General features: G+C 47.7%; 1 protein-coding gene across 1 annotated transcript in view; it reads right to left on the bottom strand.

Annotated features, from left to right (window-relative positions):
- Positions 1–26781, bottom strand: part of LOC144811522 (patatin-like phospholipase domain-containing protein 2) — a 245088-nt gene that overhangs the window by 146956 nt on the left and 71351 nt on the right. The window contains exon 4 of the mRNA XM_078673863.1: positions 7056–7265. Coding sequence (XP_078529989.1) covers positions 7056–7265 — 210 coding nt within the window. The remainder of the gene's footprint in view (positions 1–7055; positions 7266–26781) is intronic.

Genomic DNA, 26781 nt, shown 5'->3' on the forward strand with positions numbered 1-26781 from the left:
GGCAGGGATAGAAAGGCTTATGTGAGCTTGGTCCAGTCAAATATGTATTATTAAATTTGAGTAAGAGCCAATCACAAGTGCCGGATTCTAAAGAGGAATTCGTGCTAAGCATCAATTTTTGAACACGGGCAGCTATCACAAAATCAAGCTGAATCATTATCTCTATTGCTTACTCTTGACCGAGTAACGAGACACTGATTCTGACCAATAGCAGTTTATTATTTACCTGTGAGCAAAAGTGTCTGGAGTGTGACCACTGTACTAGACTTGATTTGACATCGTCTGAGCAGAGATGGGAACTTTCTCTTTTAAATGCATTTGTTTGACCCACAGATAATTTTCTAAGAAAGACAATAGCATTCAAATGTAATGGAATCAGTAAGATCACATTAATGAACATATACGGACTTTGAAAAATATACTGACTTTGGAAATAAAAAAAATTAAAAAAATCAGACTGACTTGTCTGGGTCAATGAAGATTTTGCATAATTTTACCAACCATAACACTCAAACTATATATGAAATTCCGCCTTCAGTAGTTTTTTTTTACTTATTGTGTAAATACTTGGGCTTGTTCCTGGTCACTCACTCATTAAAAAAATCTCCTCTGCCACTTCGCACATCAATTGGCTTGTGCATCGTTTGGGGAGAAAGTAACATTGTGAGCAGATCATATCCATTTCTCTCTTCAGACATGTTAATGACCAAGGGGGCGCACTTTACACATTACCCAAGAAAATGTGTGATTTATGTGCTGAATACATGCCCGGTTACTCACCGGTAATATCCATTACTCCGAGTCCTGGTCTCCCCGTCCCATTCCTTATATGTGAGCAGCTAGTCTGCTCCACAGAAACCCCTACCTAGCTGAGCTGTTTGCACCTCCCCCTATGATGATGTCACCATCACGTGACTATATAGGGGGAAGTGCATCAAACCAACATCCTGAAAATACCAAAGAAAACCAGAATGAAAAACACAGACAATCACCTAAACAAAAAACCCAAACCAGGGAGGGAGGGAAGGGCTCAGGAATGGGACGGGGAGACCAGGACTCGGAGTAATGGATATTACCGGTGAGTAACCGGGCATTACCTCCTCGTCCTGTCTCCCCGTCCCATTCCTTATACGTGAGCCCATACCCAAGCACACGGTGATTGACAGAAAAAAACAGACCACACAGGTTTGAGAAAACAAACAGGTCCATTTAATTCACAGAAAACAGTACATTTCAAACATCATGCACCGCAGAAAGGACAAGAGCCCCAAAGGCAGCAGAGGCCGCCATCCCCAACTGAAGCCGGTAATGGGTAACAAAAGTATGGGGAGAAGCCCATGTGGCAGCATTGCAAATGTCCCTCAAGGAGGCCCCCTTGAACATGGCCCAGGAGGACGACACGCCCCGGGTCGACCGACCCTGAACAGAGGAAGGCAGAGGACAGTGGGCAGAGTCATAAGAGGAAACCACAGCACCCCGGACCCACCGAGACAAAGTGGACAAGGAAGGACGAAGCCCCAGCCCCGAGAGGCCATAGGTGACAAAGAGGGAATCAACCTTCCTGAACGCAGCCGTACGCTCCAAGTAGATGCGGAGAGCCCTCAGCACATCCAAAGAATGGAGGAGCACCTCCTCAGGAGAGGCAGGAGCCGGAAAAAACACAGGGAGAACAATATCCTCCTGGCAGTGAAAGGAAGACACCACCTTAGGGAGAAAGAACTGACTCGGGCGGAGAATCACCTTATCCTCGCAAAAGCGCAAGAAGGGCGGGGCAGCCATCAGCGCCCCAATCTCACCAACCCGCCAGCCACAAGTAATGGCCACAAGGAAAATAACCTTAGCAGAAAGGAACTTCAGGGCCACGGAGTCCAAAGGCTCGAAAGGAGGACCCGTCAAAGCCCGCAGAACCAGGGGAAGATCCCAAGGAGGAACAGGAGAACGGGAGACAGGACGCTGAAGCAAGAAACTCCGCAGAAGGCGAGCCACCAACGGGGAGACAGAGGCAACAGAGGAACCCCGAAAAGCAAGAATGGCAGCCCACTGAGCCCGCAGGGAAGAAACAGCAAGTCCCAGGAGGAAACCTTCCCGCAGGAAGTCCAACACCCTCACCGCCTCACAGGAGGCAGAAGAGAGACCCTTCCCAAGGCACCAAGAAGAGAAACTCTTCCAGTGACGGGCATACGATTTCAAAGTGGAAGGACGCCTAGAAAGCTGAAGACAATGGGCAACCTCCACAGAGCAACCCAGATCCAGCAAACTCAACCTCTCAAGTGCCAAACCCCCAGCCGGAGGCGACGCAGGGAGGCAAGGCCGAGAAGAGGAACCCTCAGAGGGGAGGGACACAGGGTAAACTGCCAATGAGGGCGAACAGAAAAGGTCAGCAGAAGGGGGTACCAAGACCGCCGAGACCACTCCGGAACAACCAGGAGAACCTCCGCCCGATCCCAACGAATCTTCCGGAGGACCCTCGGAATTAAGGCAAATGGAGGGAAGGCAAATAGCAGACCCCTCGACCAAGGCATCGAGAAAGCATCGGTGGCCCACGCATAAGCACGAACCACCTGATTGTCGGTCTGCACAGAGACCGCCAGACCCCGAAGGAGAGGAGCGAACCAAAGAAGAGCCAACCAAACCGCCCTCAACTCCTTCCAGTTCGAAGACTGGAGGGACTCGAAGCTGGACCACCGACCCTGAGCCGTGGAGGCACCCAGAACGGCACCCCACCCCAGAGCACTGGCATCCGTGGACAAAACGACCACAGACTGAGGAGGAAGGATATCGAACCCTCGGGAAAGAGAGAGAGGGGACAACCACCACTGGAGATCCGCCCGAATCCCCGGAGTGACAGGGATCAGAGTCTCGTAATCCAAGGAGGCAGGATCCCAGTGCGACAGGACATGATGCAACAGGGGGTACAGATGCAGCCTGGACCAAGGAAGGAGATGCAGAGTGGACGCCATCTCCCCCTGATTTAACCAGAGATGGGCAGACACCCATGATTGGGACAGAAGCCAGGAAAGGTGACGAAACAAAGTCAACTGGTGCTCCTGCGAGAGAAAAACCATGTCCAAGTCCATTCTGAAGAGAGCCCCCAGGAATTTCAGGGACTGGGAGGGCACCAGGGAGGATTTCCTGTGGTTGATAAGGAACCCAAAGGACCCCAGCAGAAGACACACCCGGTCCACATCCAACAGAGCCTGTGAAAAAGAAGGAGAGACAATCAACCAGTCATCCAGGTAAGGAAAAACCAGCAGCCCCATGGAATGAAGAATACCCACCAGAGGGGCCAACAGCTTGGTGAACACCCTGGGCGCCGATGAAAGGCCGAACGGGAGCACACTGAACTGATAATGACGGCTCCCCACAGCAAACAGGAGGAAACCCTGGTCGGCCGGATGGACAGGAACATGAAGATAAGCATCCATCAGGTCCAGGGACGCCGGGAAGCCACCCGGAAGGACCAGAGGCAGGATGGACTGGAGAGTCACCATCTTGAAAGGACGATGGAGCACGAAGCGATTGACCCGCTTCAGATCCAAGACAGGCCGAAGATCAGAAGTGTCTTTTTTGGAAACCAGAAAGAGAATGGAGTAGCACCCCATGCCCCTCTCCAGAGGAGGCACCTCCACAATAGCCCGCTTCTCCAACAGGAGCCGTACGCCGGCCAACAAAGCATCTCTCCGCAGAGGAAGATGGGACAGAGGGGTCCGAACAAAACCCGGAGGAGGAGGAGAGGAAAACTCGAGCCGGCAACCCTCCGAAACAGTCCGAACTGCCCAGGCATCTGGAACCGACAACCACCGGTCGCGGAAGGACTGAAGGCGACCACCAACTGGCAAAGGCAGAGAGTCATTGGGAAGAGGAGGAAGCGGCGGCAGCAACACCAGCAGCGGCCCGGGGCTTGGCACTTCCAGGGGCCCCCCCGGCCACGACCCCTGCCACGAAAAGGCTGAGAAGCGCCACGAGCAGGAGGCCCAAAGGCGCGACGGTAACCAAACCCACGACCCCGGGAATGGGGGCGGACAGGAGCCACCAGCTTGCGATTCTCCGCAGACTGCTTGACCAAATCCTCCAACCGAGGACCGAAAATCTTGGAACCATCAAAAGGCAATTTAAGGAGGACCGACTTCTGCGAAGAGTCCGCCTTCCAGGAACGCATCCAAATATGATGACGGGCAGCGATGGAAGCACCAGAAGCAGCCGCCGCCGCCCCCCAAATTGTCAAAGGAAATATCCGACAGGTACCTAACCTGCTGCTCCATCAAAGACAAAAGAGGAGTGGCATCCTCGCCGTCCTGCAGCAACACCGACAGGGACTGGAAATCCTTAAGGAGCGACTGAACCATATAGTTGGAATAGGCAGTCGCACGGACGGAAAAATTGGAAGCAGCATAAGAACGCTTCACAGCACCCTCAATCCGCTTATCCACAGCGTCCGCAGGCAGGGCGTCCTCAGAAACGACCAAACCCTGAGAAGAGAGGCCAGCCATCAGATTATCCACCTTCACAGCCTGAGGGAACTCAGCAGAAAAACCCTCCAGAGGGTAACGCAGAGACAGGAAACGAGGAAAAGCAGACTTGTCCACCTCCTGCCATTCGTGGGACAACACCTTGCGAATAGCACTGTGCAAAGGCAAAGAATCCGGAGCAGGCTGGACATATTGCGTGAAGAAGTCATCCTCCAAAACATCAGCGGCAGGAGGAGAGAACCCCAAATTGGACCAAACATGTGCGAACAGTTCAGTGAGCTCAGCACCCTGAACAAAACGTCCACGCACACCCTCATCCACCTCAGGACCCAAGTCATCCTCAGGGTCAGCTTGTGGATCCACAGAAACACGATGTCTCTTGGGAGGAGGACCAGCCGCATCCCTAGCCAGGAAAGCAGCAGCCACAGCCTCACCGACAAGGAGGCGCAGGGCATCCAGAGGGGACGCAGAAGAAGAAGCCTCAGCATCCATCAAAGCACAAGTCCAAAAACCACACCAACAGGCAAAAACAAGGACAAAAAAACACCCAAGAAAGACCCCTATATACAGGACGAGGACCCGATCACCTGTGGCAGGAAAGGCAATGGGCCGGCATAAAAAAGCCCAATCAGCAGCCAACACGCCCCCAAATGCACAAAAAATCGGAGCGCCACAACACCAGCTCCTGAAAAGCCCCAGCCCGCTAAAGCAGGGCGAAAAAGGACCGGAGGAAACCCAGGGACGGCCGCTGGAGCAGGCCAACCAGAGCCTGGTGAGCAAAAACACAAAAAACGGCTGCTAACGCGAGCCGCGTGTACAAACAGTGCCCCAAAACAGAGACGGCCGCTAACGCGAGCCGCGTGTAAATTAACAGCCCCAATACAAGAGGCAACGCGGGGGGAGCAGAAGCGTGAGAAGCAAAGGCGGCCGCTAAAGCACGCCGCCGACCACACAACAAAACAGCAGGGAACTCACCCGAGAGAACTCCGAACAGCACAGCCAGGAACGCGGTCACAGGAACGCAGAAAAAAAAGAACAGGATGTTGGTTTGATGCACTTCCCCCTATATAGTCATGTGATGGTGACATCATCATAGGGGGAGGTGCAAACAGCTCAGCTAGGTAGGGGTTTCTGTGGAGCAGACTAGCTGCTCACGTATAAGGAATGGGACGGGGAGACAGGACGAGGAGGTAATGTCACCGAGTCCCTTTGAGCAGTGGTTCTTAAACTGGAATTCAGGATGCCTACTCAAAAGGTGCCCTGACTTTTTAGGCAACGTTACTCAGATTAATAAAGCGTTTAGAATATATTTTTTAAAAAGCAAAATGCAGAAGTTAATATTTTAACATGCTGTATAAATATAAAGGAGCATGAAATTGGAGGCCAAAAATGAAGTTTTTACTTTAAGTGTAGCAAACCGATTTTCCTATGGACGGTTAGTTGCCTCAACTGGCTCGCTTTATGCGCCGACAAAAAGCATAACATTCCTGAGGGCCAAATAAGATTAAAGATGCTAGTGTCTAGCATTTTTTCTTTTTTTTTTTTAAATAAAACCACATTTTGAAAAGCTACACTTACCCATTAATATTAACATTTTAACTTCTATTATTTGATTTGCAAGCAAAATATATAGATATACACATTTCATAATCTGTAGGTCTGTCTGATATACATTTCTTTTTGCAGATGCTCCACAGAAGTCAAAAGGTTAAGAACTACTGCTTGAGAGAACGTCCAACTTTGCACTTTGTGGAAGTTAGAAGGAGGCAGGCAATTGCAGACAAACAAATCGCTCCATGATATGGCTCCAGTGGGTAGAATACTGAATGAGTCTTACAAATAGAACAAATCGCCTCCAATCCTCGTGTTGGCAGTTGGCGGATTGGTCTTTTGTCATTCGCTCCCAAATCACAAACCATTCTATTTATTCCTCTTACATCACCTTGCTACAAGATTGACATTTCTGCCTTTATCCAATTATTTGGGTTTGGGAATCTGCACTTTTAATTCCAGCAGTTATGGACTGCTTGCATTTTTTAGACATTTAGAGGGGTACCGTCACTTCAACTTGAAGGTATTAGGGACCCCGTACCAAAGATTATTGTATATTTATCATTCTCTTAAAAACTTAGTTGCATTAAACCCAACCCAATGGTGACAGCTGGGTTCATATCATATTATAATGGTCACTCTCCACGAGGCATAAGAAAAGACCTTGGAGGAATGCACCAGTAAGGACGCGGTCTGCACTTAATTTCGGAAGTCCCACTAATGTTCTTGCATTTGGAGCAAATTGACAATTCTGGAGCGTTGGATGGTTTCACTGAATCAATATGACAACCCATTTTCAATTCTGGGCTTCTGTAATATTCCCTTACATCACACGAGATGCCTGTATGCTCACATCAATGCGTATAAGAGATAAACCGAGAAAGCCAGTAGCTAAAGGTTTCTATCCATCTCGGTGGTAAAATGGTGTAGGAACAAACTGAACCGCCCATCATTCAAGCCTGGCCCCTTCACACACCTAACCCAAAGCAGCTAAAGAAGCCATTAGACAAAAGACTCCAATCCTCTTTTCTGTACCTTTGGTTCTGGTGGGAAAAGTGCCCGAGTGAGACGATAAAGGTTCCCCAAGCTGAACTGGATGCTGGTGTTCTTCACTCGCAGCTCGTGGAAGTTGGTGGAATTGTCCCTCGGACAGATATCGCTTTCCCCTGAGAAAGGAGAGATTGTAATGGTGTTCTTTAACTCATACTGAGGAACGTTGTTGCTGATTCCGCCATCAACGTAACGCTGCAAAAGAAAATAGGCAAAGCAGAGCTTAGGGCTAATAAAAAAACATATCAATACAAGCAAATTCAACAAAAGCGTATATCTTCATATCAAACTCCATACACCCCTGGTTCACAATATAGATACTATCAAATGTTACTCACGGGGGATGGATGAGAGCAAAATGTCAAATTAAAACTTTAAGTACATCAGTGAACTATAATATTGGCACATCTCAAATACAGAGCATTGGCAAAGCCAACAGGTCTCACTACTTTTATTTTTTGCCCGTCAAAAGCTGCAATCAGCACTTTCCAGATGAAGGCTTCAGTAACTTTGCTATTTACAAGAGGCCCCTCAGTTTAGACCCAGGTGCTCATACAGGCTGTGGAAGCATAAGCCGTTAAAAATTCCAATTGCATAACTTATCCTGGTTTCACAAAAGCACCACCTGTGGGCAGGCATTAACGTATGGGCACTGCAGAGATTAAATATGGCAGGAGTGGTAAGTATGTATGATCGGTATGATAGTTTAGGTATGTAGTTGGTCATGGTAGGGGCTTTCGTTATACAGGGCCAGTTAGGTTAAGTATGGGGCAATAGTAGGTATGCCTGACTGGTTGCTAGTACAGACGTAATGTAAATTTGATAGGTATAGTAGGTAGGTATTACAGGTAAGTAGCTATGGTTAGTATGTATGGTACCTAGGTTTGGTTAGGTATGAGAGTTTAGATACAGGTTAGGTTTAGCATGGTACAGCAGTTAGGCATCAGTATGGGTATGGTAATGAAGTATAAATGGTACAGTAGATTAGTTATGGTTAGGTTAAGTTAGTTATGAATGGTAACTGGGTATGGTAGACAGGTAGATTATTTAAGTATGGTAGGCAACAATGATAAACTATGTAAGGTAGTAAATTTTTTCCAATTATTAAATGTTTGTGCTATTAAAGCATGTTTTTGACTGCTTGCTTAAAAGACACGGTACAAAAGGGGGTGGTGATGGACGGAGCATCTGAACCAATCAAACACTCACACCCATCACCGTTCTTTAGCCCACTCTGCCACCCCACTTCAGACATGGCTATATGCAAATCAGTCTGACTCTGTGCCTCATGGGAACAGTCCAGCCCGAACTGCCAAGCCATGCCTTCCCTGGGCCGGAAACAAGCTTCCGAGGACCGGTTTCTGGCATTCCAGCCGTCTTTAGCCCGGCTTGCTTGAATCCAGTGGCAAAGTGAGCAAGGGACTCACGTCTGAGCATACCCTGCCACACTTATGGCGGCCAAAGCGGTACAAAAGGGGGTGGTGATGGACGGAGAATCTGAACCAATCAAACACTCACACCCAGTCAAAAGATCTGGGTTTGATCCATCACCGTTCTTTAGCCCACTCAGCCACCCCAGTTCAGACATGGCTATATGCAAATCAGTCTGACCCTGTGCCTCATGGGAACAGTCCAGCCCGAACTGCCAAGCCATGCCTTCCCTGGACCGGAAACAAGCTTCCGAGGACCAGTTTCTGGCATTCCAGCCGTCTTCAGCCCGGCTTGCTTGAATCCAGTGGCAAAGTGAGCAAGGGACTCACGTCTGAGCACATACACTGATGGATCAAACCCAGATCTTTTGACTGGGTGTGAGTGTTTGATTGGTTCAGATGCTCCGTCCATCACCACCCCCTTTTGTACCGCTTTGGCCGCCATAAGTGTGGCAGGGTATGCTCATAGGTGAGTCCCTTGCTCACTTTGCCACTGGATTCAAGCAAGCCGGGCTGAAGACGGCTGGAATCCCAGAAACCGGTCCTCGGAAGCTTGTTTCCGGTCCAGGGAAGGAATGGCTTGGCAGTTCGGGCTGGACTGTTCCCATGAGGCACAGGGTCAGACTGATTTGCATATAGCCATGTCTGAACTGGGGTGGCAGAGTGGGCTAAAGAACGGTGATGGATCAAACCCAGATCTTTTGACTGGGTGCGAGTGTTTGATTGGTTCAGATGCTCCGTCCATCACCACCCTCTTTTGTACCGCTTTGGCCGCCATAAGTGTGGCAGGGTATGCTCAGACGTGAGTCCCTTGCTTACTTTGCCACTGGATTCAAGCAAGCCGGGCTGAAGACGGCTGGAATGCCAGAAACCGGTCCTCGGAAGCTTGTTTCCGGTCCAGGGAAGGAATGGCTTGGCAGTTCGGGCTGGACTGTTCCCATGAGGCACAGGGTCAGACTGATTTGCATATAGCCATGTCTGAACTGGGGTGGCAGAGTGGGCTAAAGAACGGTGATGATCAAACCCAGATCTTTTGACTGGGTGTGAGTGTTTTATTGGTTCAGATGCTCCGTCCATCACCACCCCCTTTTGTACTGCTTAAAAGACACAGCATTTTTATGGGGAAGCACAAACATTCTGTCTTAACTTTGATAAAGGGACAATATTTTTGCCATACATTTTGTGTGTGCAGATATTTAGTTTGTGAACAAAAACACACATGCAACAACATGTTAGCGTGACAACAAAGTAAAACAAATGACTGCTCAGGAGTGCTTAGCACATTGTACAGTGCCCTTTTAATGATAGGCTGAGGCATCCAAACAGAAATTAAAATGCTGTTGTGTCAGCAAAGGAAACATATCAAAGAATACATACTGGGACCCTGCTTCAACCTACAGTGAATTTTGATCCGTAGCTTTAAAAAAGCACTTTTTTGATGTAATATCTCAAAATGCAAGGGCCTTGACAAACGGACCATTCAAGCAGCCGCAAAGCATGAAAAACCTATGAAAACCATTTGCTGCAGAGGACTTACCAAAACTCCAATCTCTCGGTCTGTACTTCTTTTTAGGTCTGGTGCTAGACAAGACCTTTTGATATGAGTAAAATGATATGTATAATATACTTACCAATAGGAACTTTCTACCAGCCCTCTTCATCCATTGGTCTGCTGTGATATACACAGTTTTGTTGCACCTACGACAGTATAGAGCTTTGGGCAGTGGTTGAACCCACTTCAGCCATTGGCTAACTTGAGAGTGACATTCATCCCAGTCTCAAGGGGCATATACACCCCTAAAGTAGTTCCTTTCAGTGCAAGCAAACTAGTGGAGCATGCACCGTATTCATTATTATTTTTTCTTTTTACCCAAAACTAAACATTGGTCATCTCTGCGTTACGACGGGCATTTGAATTCAAAATTATTCACTGGGCACGGCGACAGTGCGCCTTGTTGACTTTGGTCTTCATAAAGCTGCTTTGCAACTTCGTTCATTTTCTTTATTGTGATGGAGAACGGACTCGTGAAAAAGAGACTTGCTTGGATGCAATCTTCTTATGTAACCTCTGAACCCGTACTAAACTTGTATTGTAAACATATCATGCATTTACACGACATGTAATAGTAAGAACAAAGCTTGCCTATGTGTTTTACTAACCAGTAACTTGAGAGTGATGCTAAGATGGCCGCTAACGGAAATTCTTTAGTGCGCATGCGTCTACTGCATCTACGTAGTATGACTTATCTATCGCTTGAAGGGAACTTTCTGCACTTGCGCAGTAGCCAACAAGATAGCCGCTGAAACTCACATGCTTGCCATCTGCTTGCTGGAAAACTAAACCCAGCTATTCTACTAATGCGGGAATAATAATAATAAGTAAATGGCATTAGAGTAGAGATAGGTGGTATACAGTAAAACCATTTATTTTTAATTTTAACATTCGTCTTTTTGACTCTTTCAATAGTGCTTATTATGGGCTCGCAGTTGTGAGCCTCAGTATATTCCTTCTCATTCTGCTGCACATGCGTACTACAACTTAGCTAGAAGACGCCATGTCAACTTGAACATCAGCCAAGGTTGTGAATGGTTACATCCATGGGAACCGGAACGACAGCCCACTGAAATGCATGAGAACTACTGTTTTTTCCCTCTAATATGTGAATAAAGGTGGGAATAAAGACTGATGTATAAAACTTAAGGGTGGGATTTTAAACAAAGAGCTGAAAGAAAATAATGAGAAACAAGCATGGTGTGAAGATCACCTCCCCTTGCCTGTCCAATCAGAGTTAGGAGTATCATAAATTTGAAACATTAATGGATGGTACAAGCATACAGAAAGGTATAATTGAGATAGCATTAGTTAGTTAGTCTGGAGGATGGGTTGCTGTCGGAGTGACGGGAGATGCTGAAGAATCGACTTACAGAGCCATTTATCTTAAGCAAATTAATTCACAAGAATACTGTGGAAGAATCACAAGGAGGAAGAGTGTGTCAGAGAGGGGTGCTACGCAAGCGTCAGTGATAGAGAGGTCGTCTGTCCTGTCCTGATTTCTGTCCTGAGGTATGTTGGCCAGACCTTCCCCTCCCCCCCCCCCCCCGGGGGACCCTTACCAATTTCTAGTCCGGGGAGATGGTTTTCACACCATTCTAGGTAATTAGATCTATATCTGTATTTGCGCTTCTGTGCTTTTCTCTCTATCCTCTCCCTTTCATGCAGTGTCATTGCAAAGTATAAATGAACATATCTTGATTGATTATTTTAATCTTCCTTCCTGTGAGAGACGGAGTTTGTTCTGTACTGTGTAAGTGGTTCACATGAATTTAATCTGAGATAAAAATGTAAAAGACATCCGGACTCTGATCATTTCAAATGCATAAGTATATTGAAATCTAATGTCATTTCACCATCAACTAGTTCCAACTAATGGTCCATTGACCAGAGGAAAGAACTTTTGATCAGTGGAAAGATTAGTTGGGGACTAAAGATAACTAATCTAGAGAATTACAAAAACATGACACCAGCGGTTATCACCAGTGTGTTGTGAATGAAGTTAAGGGCCCAAGTGAGTATGAGCATCTGTGGTACTTTTCTTTTAAGTTCCTTTTATAGTTGTGTGTTCGGTCTAGAAGAAAATATAGTTACAGACTCAATATCTATAACGCAGACACACAAAAATGCATTTTACTTGTATTGTAAAGTTTCAGCACAAGACAGTGTCTGGAGGTTGCTGAGTAGGCTTCAGTACATGCAAAAGAGTGATTGTAGAAGAATGTAACTATAGTATCAGCATATGGTTCCGTGCAAGGCATGGGAGTAAATAGAGCAAGTCGGCAGAAGTGAAGCCACTGTGCATAAACAACTGCCAAAATGTGGATGAATAACTCAGATTGTTGAATTTGCCAATTTGACTTCCGACAATTGGCAGACTGAGTACATGACTCGTAGTGTAATATATTATAGCAATGGCTACATAGCAGTTCAAACACAATTGACACTTTCAGAAAAGCACATTGGTTTTAGAGCAGTTTTTGTTAAGATTTTGCTGCGTGTACATTTTCTATCCCCTAATGCATTGCAGTTGACTGAGCAATGTGTGGAAATCAATTCTTTGCAGTTGCACACAGATTTTACCTCCTCACCTGGTCTGTGATGTTCAGCCGTGGTTCGTGCAGGTGACAGGGGTGGGGCCCTGTAAGGGGTGGATTTCGAGGGACGGTGACAAGGGAAAATTAATTATTTAATTTTCCTCAGCATCATCCCTCGAAATCCCCCCTTACACTGCCCCACCGCTCTTACCTGCATGGACCGCGGCTGGTGATGTTTTCACATAGCAGCAATCCACAAAAAATACACTCCACACCACGCCACTAAATTGCAATTGGCAAAATTTCACTCAATGCCACACAGTGCCACGCCACACAATTCAACTCCACACATTTCCATTCCTTACCACATAATTCAACAAGCCACATAATTCAACGCAACACAATTACAAAGCAGACCACATACATTCAATCCACACCACAGAATTCCACAAATTTCAACAGCACACCACATAATTGAACTCCACTACATACTACTCCACATCACGAAATGCCATTCCACTTAATTACCCTCCATTAAACACAATCCCACTTTACATAATTCCAGTACACTCATTACCACATAACTATCCACAATTCCACAGCCCACCATGCTACTTAATTCCAATACGCAAACCCCCTCCATACAATTCCATGCCACACAATTCCACAACAATTCCAATATAATAAAAATAATTCCACTCCACACCACATACACCCATTCCATAACATATAGGTAAAAGACATTGTCATTTACAACGCCAATAGCTCAAATTCTCGCAAAAGCGAGGCCTATTGGCTTAGCTAATGCTTGCTTAGGTATGGTGTTAGCCAACACCTTTTATTTAACTAAAATATGTTTATTGTATACTTACTCCTAGGGACTTTCAGCCATCCCCCATCATTCATTGTCAGTTATTGTGCCATTCACGTTTTTCTTACCCCACACAGCAATACCAACCGCTGTCTCACCTCTTCTAGGGTCCTAGGAACCTCACCCTACCAATAATGCTCTCCCACCCCGTTAGACTAACAGCTGGATACTTCTTACACTACACAAGCCCTCACACACTAGCAGTCAGACATTACTGGCAAAACTCCCACCTATAACAGAAATTGTCTCACAGTGACACACATACATACTGCAATATGTATAGCTTATAGCTAATAAGAAGTGCTTCTTTGATGGGTGAGTGTGAAGTGGATAGCTGAGTGCAAAAATGAGTCAATGGGTGGGTGAATAGTTCTTTGCGTGCAAGGATGATTGGCTGCTTGGCTGATGAGTGATTGAGTGAATAAACGCATGAGAGCCTACATGCAAGGAAGCATCCAGGCACTTTTAGTTACATGCCAGACCTATTGGCGCTGCCAATGCTAATAAATATACTAATGACAAGAGCTCTCGCTACAAACTGTTCTCTGTAGCGAGACCAAAAACCATTATATCCATTGAAAGATAAATCACTAATTAATAAAAATAAATTTAAATTAATGACTCCTAAAACCACCCAAATATCCGCTGAGAGGATGGCACTACATTCATCACAAATTTAGCTGCACCACTCAGTTACAAAACACAACTATTAAATGCAAAATATACCGTGTCATGAAATGTATAAATACACATTCTACGCAAGGAAGGCCTGATTTTTCGTGCAACAGTAAATGGCTGGCCGCAACAGTACATTATGAGCCAAAGTTGGTAATTAGGGAAGCGACAGCCATCAGCTACGTGTTCAACTTTAGAAGGTAAATTAATGTAGGCCTGAATATGCCCAGTGGGACCATTTCTGAGTAAAGATTAACCCTTGGCATAGTGCTACACTACGCTAACGGAGCATACAGCCAGCAAAATGCACGTAGCACAGTACCAAAACTGTGCTTAATAACATAGCGTAGCAGTTAAATCAACAACATCCTCAGATGCTTTGATAAAGCAATTTTACATGCTAAAAAGCATATAACCATTTCACAAAAGTGAACTTTTTCAATGAAAACATTAGGCAATGAGAGAGGTGATGATTTTGGGGTCCCCCCTAACCTAGGGGGGAGGACCAAGCAGATGCCTGGAACACAAAGAGCATAAACAAAAAACACATCTTGTTGAATTTCGGTGGTGGTCCCATCCTCTTAGGACCACCCCAAGCACAGTTATTGGCAAAAAAACAATCCCAACCAAAGGCCCTGCAAAGCATTATGGGATGAGATTGGCAGTGAATATTATAGTATTCATTATCAAAATAATTCTACAAAGAGCTGCAGTTCAACTAGTCGTTACTAGATGTCCCTTACGAGTCAAATGCAAAGCAATGAAATTATTCTTACATCAAGCTGCAGTTCCACTAGTCGTTACTAGATGTCCCTCACGAGTCAAATGCAAAACCATTGAAACCCTTTCATCAAGCATTTGCATTTGACTTGTGAGGGACATCTAGTAACCACCAGTTGAACTGCAGCTGCAGACCCCTGCTTACTGTGTTTAGGTCTCGCTAGCGAACGCAGCGCATGCGCTGCTTCGCTTGCGAGACTCTATTCTTGCCGCTTTCTGTCCTGAAGGGGGGCAGGAGGTGGCACGCGCGGGCAGGAGGTGGCACGCGCGGGCAGGAGGTGGCACGCGCGGGCAGGAGGTGGCACGCGCGGGCAGGAGGTGGCACGCGCGGGCAGGAGGTGGCACGCGCGGGCAGGAGGTGGCACGCGCGGGCAGGAGGTGGCACGCGCGGGCAGGAGGTGGCACGCGCGGGCAGGAGGTGGCACGCGCGGGCAGGAGGTGGCACGCGCGGGCAGGAGGTGGCACGCGCGGGCAGGAGGTGGCACGCGCGGGCAGGAGGTGGCACGCGCGGGCAGGAGGTGGCACGCGCGGGCAGGAGGTGGCACGCGCGGGCAGGAGGTGGCACGCGCGGGCAGGAGGTGGCACGCGCGGGCAGGAGGTGGCACGCGCGGGCAGGAGGTGGCACGCGCGGGCAGGAGGTGGCACGCGCGGGCAGGAGGTGGCACGCGCGGGCAGGAGGTGGCACGCGCGGGCAGGAGGTGGCACGCGCGGGCAGGAGGTGGCACGCGCGGGCAGGAGGTGGCACGCGCGGGCAGGAGGTGGCACGCGCGGGCAGGAGGTGGCACGCGCGGGCAGGAGGTGGCACGCGCGGGCAGGAGGTGGCACGCGCGGGCAGGAGGTGGCACGCGCGGGCAGGAGGTGGCACGCGCGGGCAGGAGGTGGCACGCGCGGGCAGGAGGTGGCACGCGCGGGCAGGAGGTGGCACGCGCGGGCAGGAGGTGGCACGCGCGGGCAGGAGGTGGCACGCGCGGGCAGGAGGTGGCACGCGCGGGCAGGAGGTGGCACGCGCGGGCAGGAGGTGGCACGCGCGGGCAGGAGGTGGCACGCGCGGGCAGGAGGTGGCACGCGCGGGCAGGAGGTGGCACGCGCGGGCAGGAGGTGGCACGCGCGGGCAGGAGGTGGCACGCGCGGGCAGGAGGTGGCACGCGCGGGCAGGAGGTGGCACGCGCGGGCAGGAGGTGGCACGCGCGGGCAGGAGGTGGCACGCGCGGGCAGGAGGTGGCACGCGCGGGCAGGAGGTGGCACGCGCGGGCAGGAGGTGGCACGCGCGGGCAGGAGGTGGCACGCGCGGGCAGGAGGTGGCACGCGCGGGCAGGAGGTGGCACGCGCGGGCAGGAGGTGGCACGCGCGGGCAGGAGGTGGCACGCGCGGGCAGGAGGTGGCACGCGCGGGCAGGAGGTGGCACGCGCGGGCAGGAGGTGGCACGCGCGGGCAGGAGGTGGCACGCGTACGGACAGGAGGTGGCACGCGTACGGACAGGAGGTGGCACGCGTACGGACAGGAGGTGGCACGCGTACGGACAGGAGGTGGCACGCGTACGGACAGGAGGTGTGCACGCGTACGGACAGGAGGTGTGCACGCGTACGGACAGGAGGTGTGCACGCGTACGGACAGGAGGTGTGCACGCGTACGGACAGGAGGTGTGCACGCGTACGGACAGGAGGTGTGCACGCGTACGGACAGGAGGTGTGCACGCGAACGGACAGGAGGTGTGCACGCGAACGGACAGGAGGTGTGCACGCGAACGGACAGGAGGTGTGCACGCGAACGGACAGGAGGTGTGCACGCGAACGGACAGGAGGTGTGCACGCGAACGGACAGGAGGTGTGCACGCGTACGGACAGGAGGTGTGCACGCGTACGGACAGGAGGTGTGCACGCGTATGGACAGGAGATGTGCACTCCGTACGCGTGCACATCTCCTGTCCCCGGATGCTGGCAGCTGTGCGCTTTCAGTTTCCCTCCCCCGGTTATCCCTGCGTGCATGAGAGCCCATGGCACTCTTGCTAATCTTCTGACAGTGCTCCGTGCCCCTTTAAGATACCCTGCCCAGCGCTCTGTAAGTTCACTCCGCCAGGCTTGGTGTCAGAGCATCTGCTCACAGTGGAAGCCTCTTCAAAGCTTATCTTGAGCAAACAAAAAGCAGCTGCAAGCCATTCCAGAGGGAGACGTTAGCAAGACAAACACAGGCTCGCGGGAGCAGCCCCCGAGGATCAGGCACAGGGCACGTAGGCAGGCAGCACTGGAGCCCTGGGGGAGCAGGGCAGGGAACTGCCTGGGATACCCACCTGCCCAAGGTGAGGCTGCTGCATACAGCCAGGATGGCGCACAGAAAAAAAGCGTGTGAACAAGGAGATGTGGACACAAAATGGTGCGAGGACGGAGATGTGGAGGGAGAGAGAGAGACGTTTGGGGTTAAAGATGGGAAGAGAGGGAGGCTGAGATAGGGGAAAGTAGATGTTAAAGAGATTGGAAGGGTGAACGTGAGGGGTGAGCTAAAGAGGGGAACCTAACGGAAGAGAAAGCAGCGCTACAGGGCCTCATTAACACATCAGCATCAATCCAACATCGCAGATTTACTCCAGCGGTGTGAATAGAACTGTTTGGGGCTTTTTAGTTTACATTATTTGCATTTGTATAACGCCAGCCACTATTGTATGACCTGTTGCACGCTTTTTATATCCCCGGTGAGCTGTGAAGTCCATCACTTGGACTGGAGCAGCCATTGTTTGATAGTGTTGTGGGGATTAAGACGGAACATGGTAGCCGTAAATATCGTGCTCCTAATATATATATATATATATATATATATATATATATATATATATATATATATCCGAAGCAACACTCCAAACCACTTCCAGCACACTCGCCGGCGAAGAAGGAGAACGGACCACTCCAAATGAGGCAAGTTCTTATTTATTAACCAAGTTTTCCAGCAGTGACGCGTTTCGGGCTAGGTAGCCCTTGATCACACATATATATTTAATTTTTTTTTAGAGTTTTATAAAGCGCAAACTAGACCCGAAGATATCGGGTATCAGAGCGCTTTACATGAGCAACAGTTTCGTTACATAAGGACACATTCATTTTTGTTAGGCACAGGGAGATTAAGTGATTTGCCCAGAATCACAAGATGTTGAGCGTTGTTGCCGGGACTCGAACCCGGTTCCCCAGCTTCCACGTCGACCGCTCTCCCCATATTGTAGACAAAACATCGACTACCAAAATATCATGAGTTAAGTATGTATAGGTTTCTTTATTTCACTTACCTGTACATACTTACTTTGATGATAGTTTGAGGGTCGATAATTTAGTTTTGATACTTTTGATGCACACTATTTGTTCTACTACACTGTCTGATGTTTTGTTGGTGATTTATTGTACATGGTTAGAAGACCGTTGTTACAATATTAAGATTTCAAATGTTGTGTTTGAGTTAGTGTGAAACTGCAGTGATTTTCACCTAGGACAACATTTGTGGTATTTAAGTGTATAGATGGATGTGCGGCAGGACTTCTCTTTTTGTATTGATTGAGCATGGATCAATTCTTTGCTCAGCCAGAACATAATGCTTATTATATGTGCATCACTAAGCAGGTTGGTGTCTTATGTGCATGTAAGGGTTTTTTAATATTTATGGTCAAATTATCTGTGTGTTTCAAGGGTTCATGTTTGTATTTACCGCCTTGTTTCTGGCCCTGGGAGGATCTTCATTGGTGGTGTAATATTCATCAGTTGCGGGGCCCTATTTTAGTAGTGGTTAGAGTAAGGAAATGAATAGCTGTGTGGTTGCAGTCATGAATGGTTTGCACTTTTCACATAGGTTTGCTGTAGTTTGCAGTGTGAACCAACCATGTGTGAACATACAGTTACAAATAGTATGTCTCAAACACGAAAAACGTAATCTTTTTAGTTTTATTATTTATATGTTCGGTGCGTCTATGTCTCTATTTTGTGGTTTTAACTTTGATTTTCTATGTTATATATACATTCATTATGCAGGCCCATAAAAACACGATTCCAGCTTATACTGGTTCTCAGGACCATACGAACAGGTATTGTGTGTCTGGTGATGTGTGATTGTTAAAATATATTCAGGATCAGGAGTTCAGACAATTGGGATCTGGTGTCCTGAAAAAGTCTGGGACTCACTTAAGGGCGAGCAGTGGTGGCTCATCTGCTAAGGCGGACGAGCGTCGCCCCACTTCTTTTTGCAGCGTAAAAAAAGGGGAAAAAAAATGATGAGGTTATCATCATTTTAGTTTTCCCAGTTGTGGCGTCTTTGTGGGGAAGGCCTGCTCTCAGAGTAGGGGTAGGAAGTGGTTTGCACTCCCTATGAGAGCATGAGTGCTTGGCCGGCCCTCTCAAGCAAACAATCATGCGCACATACTGTGTTCTCCATGCAGGCTGCATTACAGCCTGCGTGGAGAACATGTCCACCCCAAGGGTCGGATTTGGATCACAATTCGGCCAGGGAACCCCTTAAAAAAGTGTTCCACATTTGCGGATTTCACCCATTTATAAAACAGCATTTGGCTAGTCTCATTGGGCTCATTTTTAGGAAATGTTTGATAAATTACATATTTTAAAGCTCATAGAGCCAGACGAATTGGTAAAAGCTAGAAGCACTACCTTTTGGCTGGTAGAGTGAGGTGAAATAAAGTGGCCGAAACGCCACAACTCCTGATGCAGACTCTTAAAACATGGCAAACAGAAGATTATTTTTTATTGTAATTTTAGAGTAAACTCAGCCGAGGGCAGTGATTATATGAGCACCAGCCACATTAAACAAGCATTTGCAATGCAATAGGTCTCGCATTTATGCGAGTTTAAGCTAAGCTATTGGCATTGTAAATGACAATGCCTTTTATTTATGTTTAAAAATAAAAAAAAGGCATTTTCATTTACAATGCCAATAGCTCAAACTTGCGTAAATGCGAGACCTATTGCATTGCAAATGCTTATTTTTTTTAGTAGTCGTCGAGCTGCAGGTGGGGGCAGGTGGGGGGGGTTTTGGGGGGGGGGCTGGGCGGGAAACCTAAAAATGTCCTTGTTTGCACCCGGGTCGATAACAATCTTACTATGTCACTAACCGCAGCAGATCATACATTTCAGGATGGGAAATGCAGAATCTAACCTATTTTAAACATTCTTTCAGTTAACCACTTCACAAATTAAAGTGCAAATCCCTGAAAGGGAGGTGCGACTGTATTGAACAGTTAACAGATCAAACAGGCAGACTGAATAGCAATTCGTAGACCGTAAGTTACTAAACAAAGCGCTCATTACGGCTGGGGCCTTTCCTTGAACTCCAAAAGGCCCTGGTGGCTTTGAAACGGATGTATTGGGTGCTGTCACCACAAGCTGACTCCCAGCATGCACTTCATCGGTTTTATTTGCCTAGACCCAGCTGTCGGCAGACCCTGCACACAGCATCGAGAGCCGTTGATACTCACGGCTGAACCATGAGCAGGGAGGCTCGGCTCGTAACTTTGGGGTATTGAATGGGAATGTGAAACATTACAAGCAAATAGCATGGGAATGGATGTCTATTTGTGTGGAAGCAAATAACTGTTGATTAATATTGGTGGAGGTCAGATGACAATTGCATCATCAAGTCATACAGGCTAACGACTGCACTCCTTCCATCTGTGCTGCCGGAGATATGCAACATACATTATATCTTTATCGGAGACATTGAAAAAGAATTCCCATGTCATGCGAGTGATCCTGAAAATTCAAGCTTAGGCAGCTGATAACCAAAATGATCACAGCTGCTGGAAGGAAAGCACTTTTTGTGGAAGTACGCAACGTCTACACAATCAAAACATGTACACCTGACTCCAAACATGTGGGTGAAGCCAAAGCCCACGGAAGTGACGCTCACGTATTTGTCTGATGATAGCTACGCTGTCAATCCAGACCACAAAAACATACAGCAGTGCCAGCCCTGAGCATATGCACATCAATCTAACAAGAGTAACTCCACTACATTGAGACACCATATGATCAAAAGGAAAAAGGAAAATATCAACACTGACGATAAGCCATTCGTTTCAAATGCAATCAAAGAAGATTAGTAACCCAAATAAGTGTACAATGTTTGTTTAGAACACACACAACTTACCACATAAAGGAGAGAACCAACAAAAAAAGACGAGACGGAGCGAATATAGGGAGCCCCAGACAACTTGGTAATCACTGGAGCAAGATGCACACGTGCTCGCCAGTCCAATAACTTTCGCGTTTCCACTTCTGAAGTAGAAAGGACTTTCACGGTTGCTAATCAGCACCGGTCCTAAACCCAGCCCTCTAGACAGGGCGTCCAGAATCCCAGGAGGACCCTTTTAGCTATCAGTAATGCCTGCTGCAATATCTCACTAAGAACTGAATAAAGAACCGAAGTATACTTAATCAATAAGCAGTAAGACCAGGATTCTCTAAATGGACCTCCATTTCATGATGTATTCTTGGACATGCTTCCGACATATACCCAGGGCCACTGGAATTATGCAGCGTGGTTGACTAAATTATACACCGAGAAAAGGCAAATTATGCGACATAATGCAGCACATTTTTTGATACTACTACTTCATTTTTTTGTAATTATTACACATGGGTAAGGATTTCTGCTCATTAGTACTATTTATAGAAAAAAAACAGAAATATGGAACCGGACTGTGATCAGTTAACCCTCTTGAAGGGCCTTCTACTGCACGCAAACACATGTTGCACTGTTTTTAGTATTTTTTTTCTATATGAGCTAGGACCAACTTTTGTTAAAATTTGCAATTATGAAGCAGATGACCGATTTGGCAAAGGTGGCAATTGATAATTATGCAAAAAAGCTGCATCCCTTTAAAGCCAGTCCTACTGGCATTGCCAAGGTTTGTTTTCTTTCTACAAGCGCAACTTATGTCGGTATCCATAAGGCCCCACTGGTGTGCCAATACTGGTGGCAATACATATGAAAAGAAACCTGATGTCGCCAAATTTGTAGGCCTATATCCAAATAATTACTTCAGCCTCGCGCACTCTAGACACTTTCAAATTAGGATGATCCTCACCCAGTGAGACCAGTTCCTCAAAATGCAGTTAAATAAAAAGCTGGCAGTGGCAGATGCCTCATCTTGATCCCTGTTAAGGAGAAACCTTTACCCTTCCTTTGGGTGTAGACTAGAGCAAGGATTACTAACCTTTTTAACATCAGTGGACCCCCCTACCGAATTTGTACTGGAAACTAGGGACCCCCGCTTAAGGAAATTCTCCAATTTGAACCCAAAACACTACACAATTGGCAGGAGTGCAGGGTGGAATTTATTTTAGATCCCTCATGTTTTTGGCAATCAAAAAGGGAGGAAGGCTTTGAGCCAGGCTGCTAAGGGGGTCCTTGTTACCAGGCTGCCAAGCTTACTTTTGACCATGTTGCCAGGGTCACTTTTGAGGTGGAAGCCCACCCTTTGTACAATGCCCCCCCACTGCCAGGTTCAGATGCATGATAATTGCTCTTGTTGTTAGTGGTGTGAGGGCTTCATGTTGAAGTGTGCCTCAGCATCGCTGCCAGAGAGAGGCCATTTACTACTACTCCTAATACCTGATCTGGATTTGAAAAAGAATTGGTCTGCTGCCTGGAAACTATCTAATAAGCGCTCCTGGCACGGCGGATGACCTGCTTTGATACCTTGACCTTATTTCTTACAGCTATGGTGAGCATGATCTGGAGGTGTGATTGATCAAGGCACTTGGTTGTCCCGAGGCATGTGAAAAGCTGATAGATACGGAGTACTTAACGAGGAAGTATTCTGAACATTATCGCCTATTATGTATCTTCCAGTGGTCCCCTCGTAGGTTCAGTATACAGTCTTGGAGGTTAGACCACACATTGTTTGAGGACCAGGCATTCAGGTCCTCGTAACACAAGATCAGATTATTGGGTCACTAATGAGGGATCAGCAACATCGATTGGGAGGCATTCAAGGCAGTTATATGTGGTTTCTGCATCGCTAATAAGACAGGAGTCGCTGTTCAGCTGCACTTTGACATACGGCAGCAGGAAGCAGTTATGGAGGAGCTCTAGGGAGCTGGGCAGCATGCCAAGCAGGTGACAGCGGATACTTGCGGAGCGTGAAAAATTATTTTCCTCAGTGGAGCGACCATGCCAATAGCATTATGGGGCATACATGGCAAGGGCTCACAATGAGAGGGACAAATCGGGGAGCATGTAGGCCTGGCTCCTTGAAGAGGAGACTGGAAGCCATACTATCCATAAGATTCAGGATTCTAGCTCCCGGCTTGTGTTCGCACAGGAGAATATCAATGCGGTGCTCTATATTTCTCCCGAACTTTATACACCACAGGCGCAAAGATCGAGGAGACAGAGGTTACATTATATGGCGGATTCCTCTCCTCCTACGTTAGACTTGATTGTTGCTGAACAATTGGGGGTGGCGATCACAATGCAAGAGGTCCAGGGAGCCATCAAGGAGATGGCTAGGGGCAAAATCCCTGGAACAGTTGGGCTTCCCATAGAATTCTACTCTGCTTTCTCGACTGATTGCCCCACAGATGGTGGCTGTTTTCAATGGGGCAAGACAGCTTGGCGTGCTCCCGCCACCTTGTGCGAGGCCTGGATAGTATCGCTTCCCAAGAAACGTAAGGACCCATTACTGGTGGATTCCTAGAAGCTGTTACCCATGCTCAACGTGGATTACAAAACCTTGAGCAAAATACTGGCCAACAGATGCTACCCACATGTGCCCTGGCGATGTCAATAGATATACGGAAAGCATTTTACTGATGGTGGAAATTCTTGTATGCAGTTCTCCTGGGGATGGGGTTCGAGTGCCCTTTGTCAAATGGACCAGGCTCTTGTACTCCCAACCACTGTCAAGGGTCTGGAAATGTTCAGTGATTTGAGGTGTGTAGTGTGGAACACTGTACTCGATAGGGCTGCCCCATCTCCAACCTGCTATTTGCGTTGACACTGGAGCCGTTAGGGTTAACTGTGAGACAAAGGGCTCCCTTCTGGGGTCTACGAGTGTCAGGGGACCATGAATACATTTCCTTATACGCTGATGACATGCTTTTTATACATGCAACTCTGTGTATATAGTGGCTCTCCACTATTGATTTACAGGGCATGGTGGTGGCGCTGTCGAATTTCAGGCAGTTCTCTAGACTGGAGGAGAACTGGAACAAGTCGTGTGCCTTCCCCCAAGCCCGGCTTGGACAAAACTGCACACTTCTGCCATTTCTTAGGTATGCTGGGAAAGCTCCTCCATCTGCTATGTAGGTGTGAACATATATAGAACGTCTGAACTGGTACAGGAGGGCAATTTCTCCTGAGCAATGTCAGCTGCATGGAACTCAATATCCTTTTGGAGCACCCTGCAGACTTTGGTTAATGGTAGGATTGCCATATACCAGACGTTCCTGCTGCCATGACTACTATGTTTCACTGAGTTCCTACCGATTGAACTCCCTAGGGCTTACTTTCAGGAATTGGATAGATTGCTTACAACGCAGTACTGAGGAACCTCTAGATGTGGGTGGCCCTTCAGAAGTATTTGCCCGCTCTGCTGCAGTGGGGTGTTTGCTGAGATCGGCACTCTGGGATGCCTACTAGAACTTCCTAACTCATATCCTGATGTGCCATATTCCCGTATCGATGGCTCCCGTGGAGAATATCTTAATCCACATGGTGCAGTATGTTTGGGCTAGGGCACTATATAGGACACTCCAGAACCTCGTACACCTGCGAACTCCCCTTACCGATGGCTCGTTATTAGTAACTCCCTGGAGGTTGGGCTGGTTTAGAGGTGTGGTCCGACATGGATGTCAGTATCATGGGAGATCTTTTCGCGGGGGGGGGGCAAACTGAGTTCTTTCTCGGAACTCAGAGAGGTCTACGACGTACCGGCGGGGCACTTTGTTGCATTGAGCTTTAATAGACTGGATTCACAACTGACGGAAGATGGGCTCCTAGAAACCCCCAAAGCATGAATGCCTCCATTGTCGGTTCCTTATCTCTGGGATGACTAGGGTGATTACCTTTCTGTGCTGAGCATTGTTAAGGGGTACGCAGATGGATCTCTCACAATTACGGGACTGGTGGGAAACTGATTTAGGTCTAGTGCTCTGACTCTGCCTGGAAGGCAATGCTGACATTTACCTCCTAGGTGTCTCGGAATGCTAGTTTTAAACATATTCAATCGTATTACCATCATCAAGCTTACCTTACATCTCGGCGGCTGCATGCTATGTTCCCCGGGGCGTCAGCAGACTGCCCTTGTCGCACATCGGATGCTGGGGCTTCGGCAGAATGCCCTTGTGGTCGCACATCGAATGTGGGGTTCTTCCTTATGGTGTGGTCCTGCCCGGTACTTACTACATATTGGGCTTGGTAATACAGGTGGTGTAAAGGGCCTCTGATAGACAATTTAATTGTTCCCCGTAGCTCTGTTTGCTGGGCCTGCATACGCTCCGCGCGACTCGGAGGGCAACTGACTGGTTCACAGATCTAGCTCTAATACATGCCAAGAGACAACAAATGATGAGCTGGAAATCTGCCACTGGCCCCGACCTGAGTAGCTGGGGTAGAGAACTGATCAGGTGGGTGGACTGTGAGAGGGTGTACTGCGCAGGGAGGAGGCTAGAGGGTTGCTTTAGGAAAGCAAAACTGGTGGCTTGCCTGAGACTGGATAGTCCAGGGAGGATTAGAGAAGCAGCGTCATTATCGCCGGTGTGTCCCCAGTCACCTGCACGGCGCACACAATACCCTACTATCTCGCTTAGATTTGATTACCTGCTGCTCCTGTGGAATAACCCCTGGTGGCCAAGAGCCAGTTTGGCTGCAGGATGTATGAGTTGTGCTTCCGACTGTGCATCTGGGAAGAGAGGCAGGGTCCACAGCGTACCTTTGGTCTGGGGTGTCGCTAAGCGTCTTGTCCCTGAACATATCGGAATCCCCTTGTCTGGCACGGATTGTATCGCTGACCCTAATAGCTTTCCGGTACTCACTATGATGGGGATTACACAATGCATGCTGTTCTGCGTGCGCCCACCTGTGTAGTGTATTGGGTTTTTGTTTCCTTATTATCATTTTTGTTGCCTGGTTTATTCCATTTTTCCATTTGTATTGAAAATTTAATTAAAAAGATATTTAAAAAATCCATCTGCTCTTGGAGTGGATGCATGCAAGATGACAGTTTTGAATGTGCAAACTGAAAGCTGTGAATGTTTACAGAGTTCATTTATCAAAAACAGTAGCTTTAAGGGCGAGTATGCAGATCTGCAAGGCAAGAGATTCATCTGCTGCTGCAGTGTCTATTTTCACCTTTTCCTATTTAGAGTCAGATCCAGCTCATTTAGCAGCTGTATGGTGGAATATACCACAGGATTTGTAAATTCTGGTGACAGGCTTTGATGAGCCAATCATCAGGTCAGGGAGACCCCCTACTCCTTGCTGCTGTAAGTACACTGTGATGGTACAAAGACCAAAAGGCAATGCATTGAACTAGAAAATCTGATCATGGACAATGAATCAGTGGTTCAGCCAGTGCTTACGGTGAAGTAGAATATAAAAGCAGGCATTCTCCAGGTAGAGAGCGATGTTATGAACACTCCCTTGTTGACTGATGGTAGTATTTTCAAGAGACTTATGAAGGATTATTTCTTTATAAACTTGTGAAGCATCCTTAGGTCTAAAATAGGGCCACCATTATGCCGATTTCTTTCTCAGCAGAAAGAAAACATGAATAGAATCAATTATTGCTCTGGAACTAGTGAACTGGCTCTATAGCCATTTCATTAAGGTTAGCTATTTCGAACTCGAAGGATTCCAAATGTAGATAATGTTATAATTT

This window comes from Lissotriton helveticus, chromosome 1_1, assembly GCF_964261635.1.
Source record: "Lissotriton helveticus chromosome 1_1, aLisHel1.1, whole genome shotgun sequence".
NCBI lineage: Eukaryota > Metazoa > Chordata > Amphibia > Caudata > Salamandridae > Lissotriton > Lissotriton helveticus.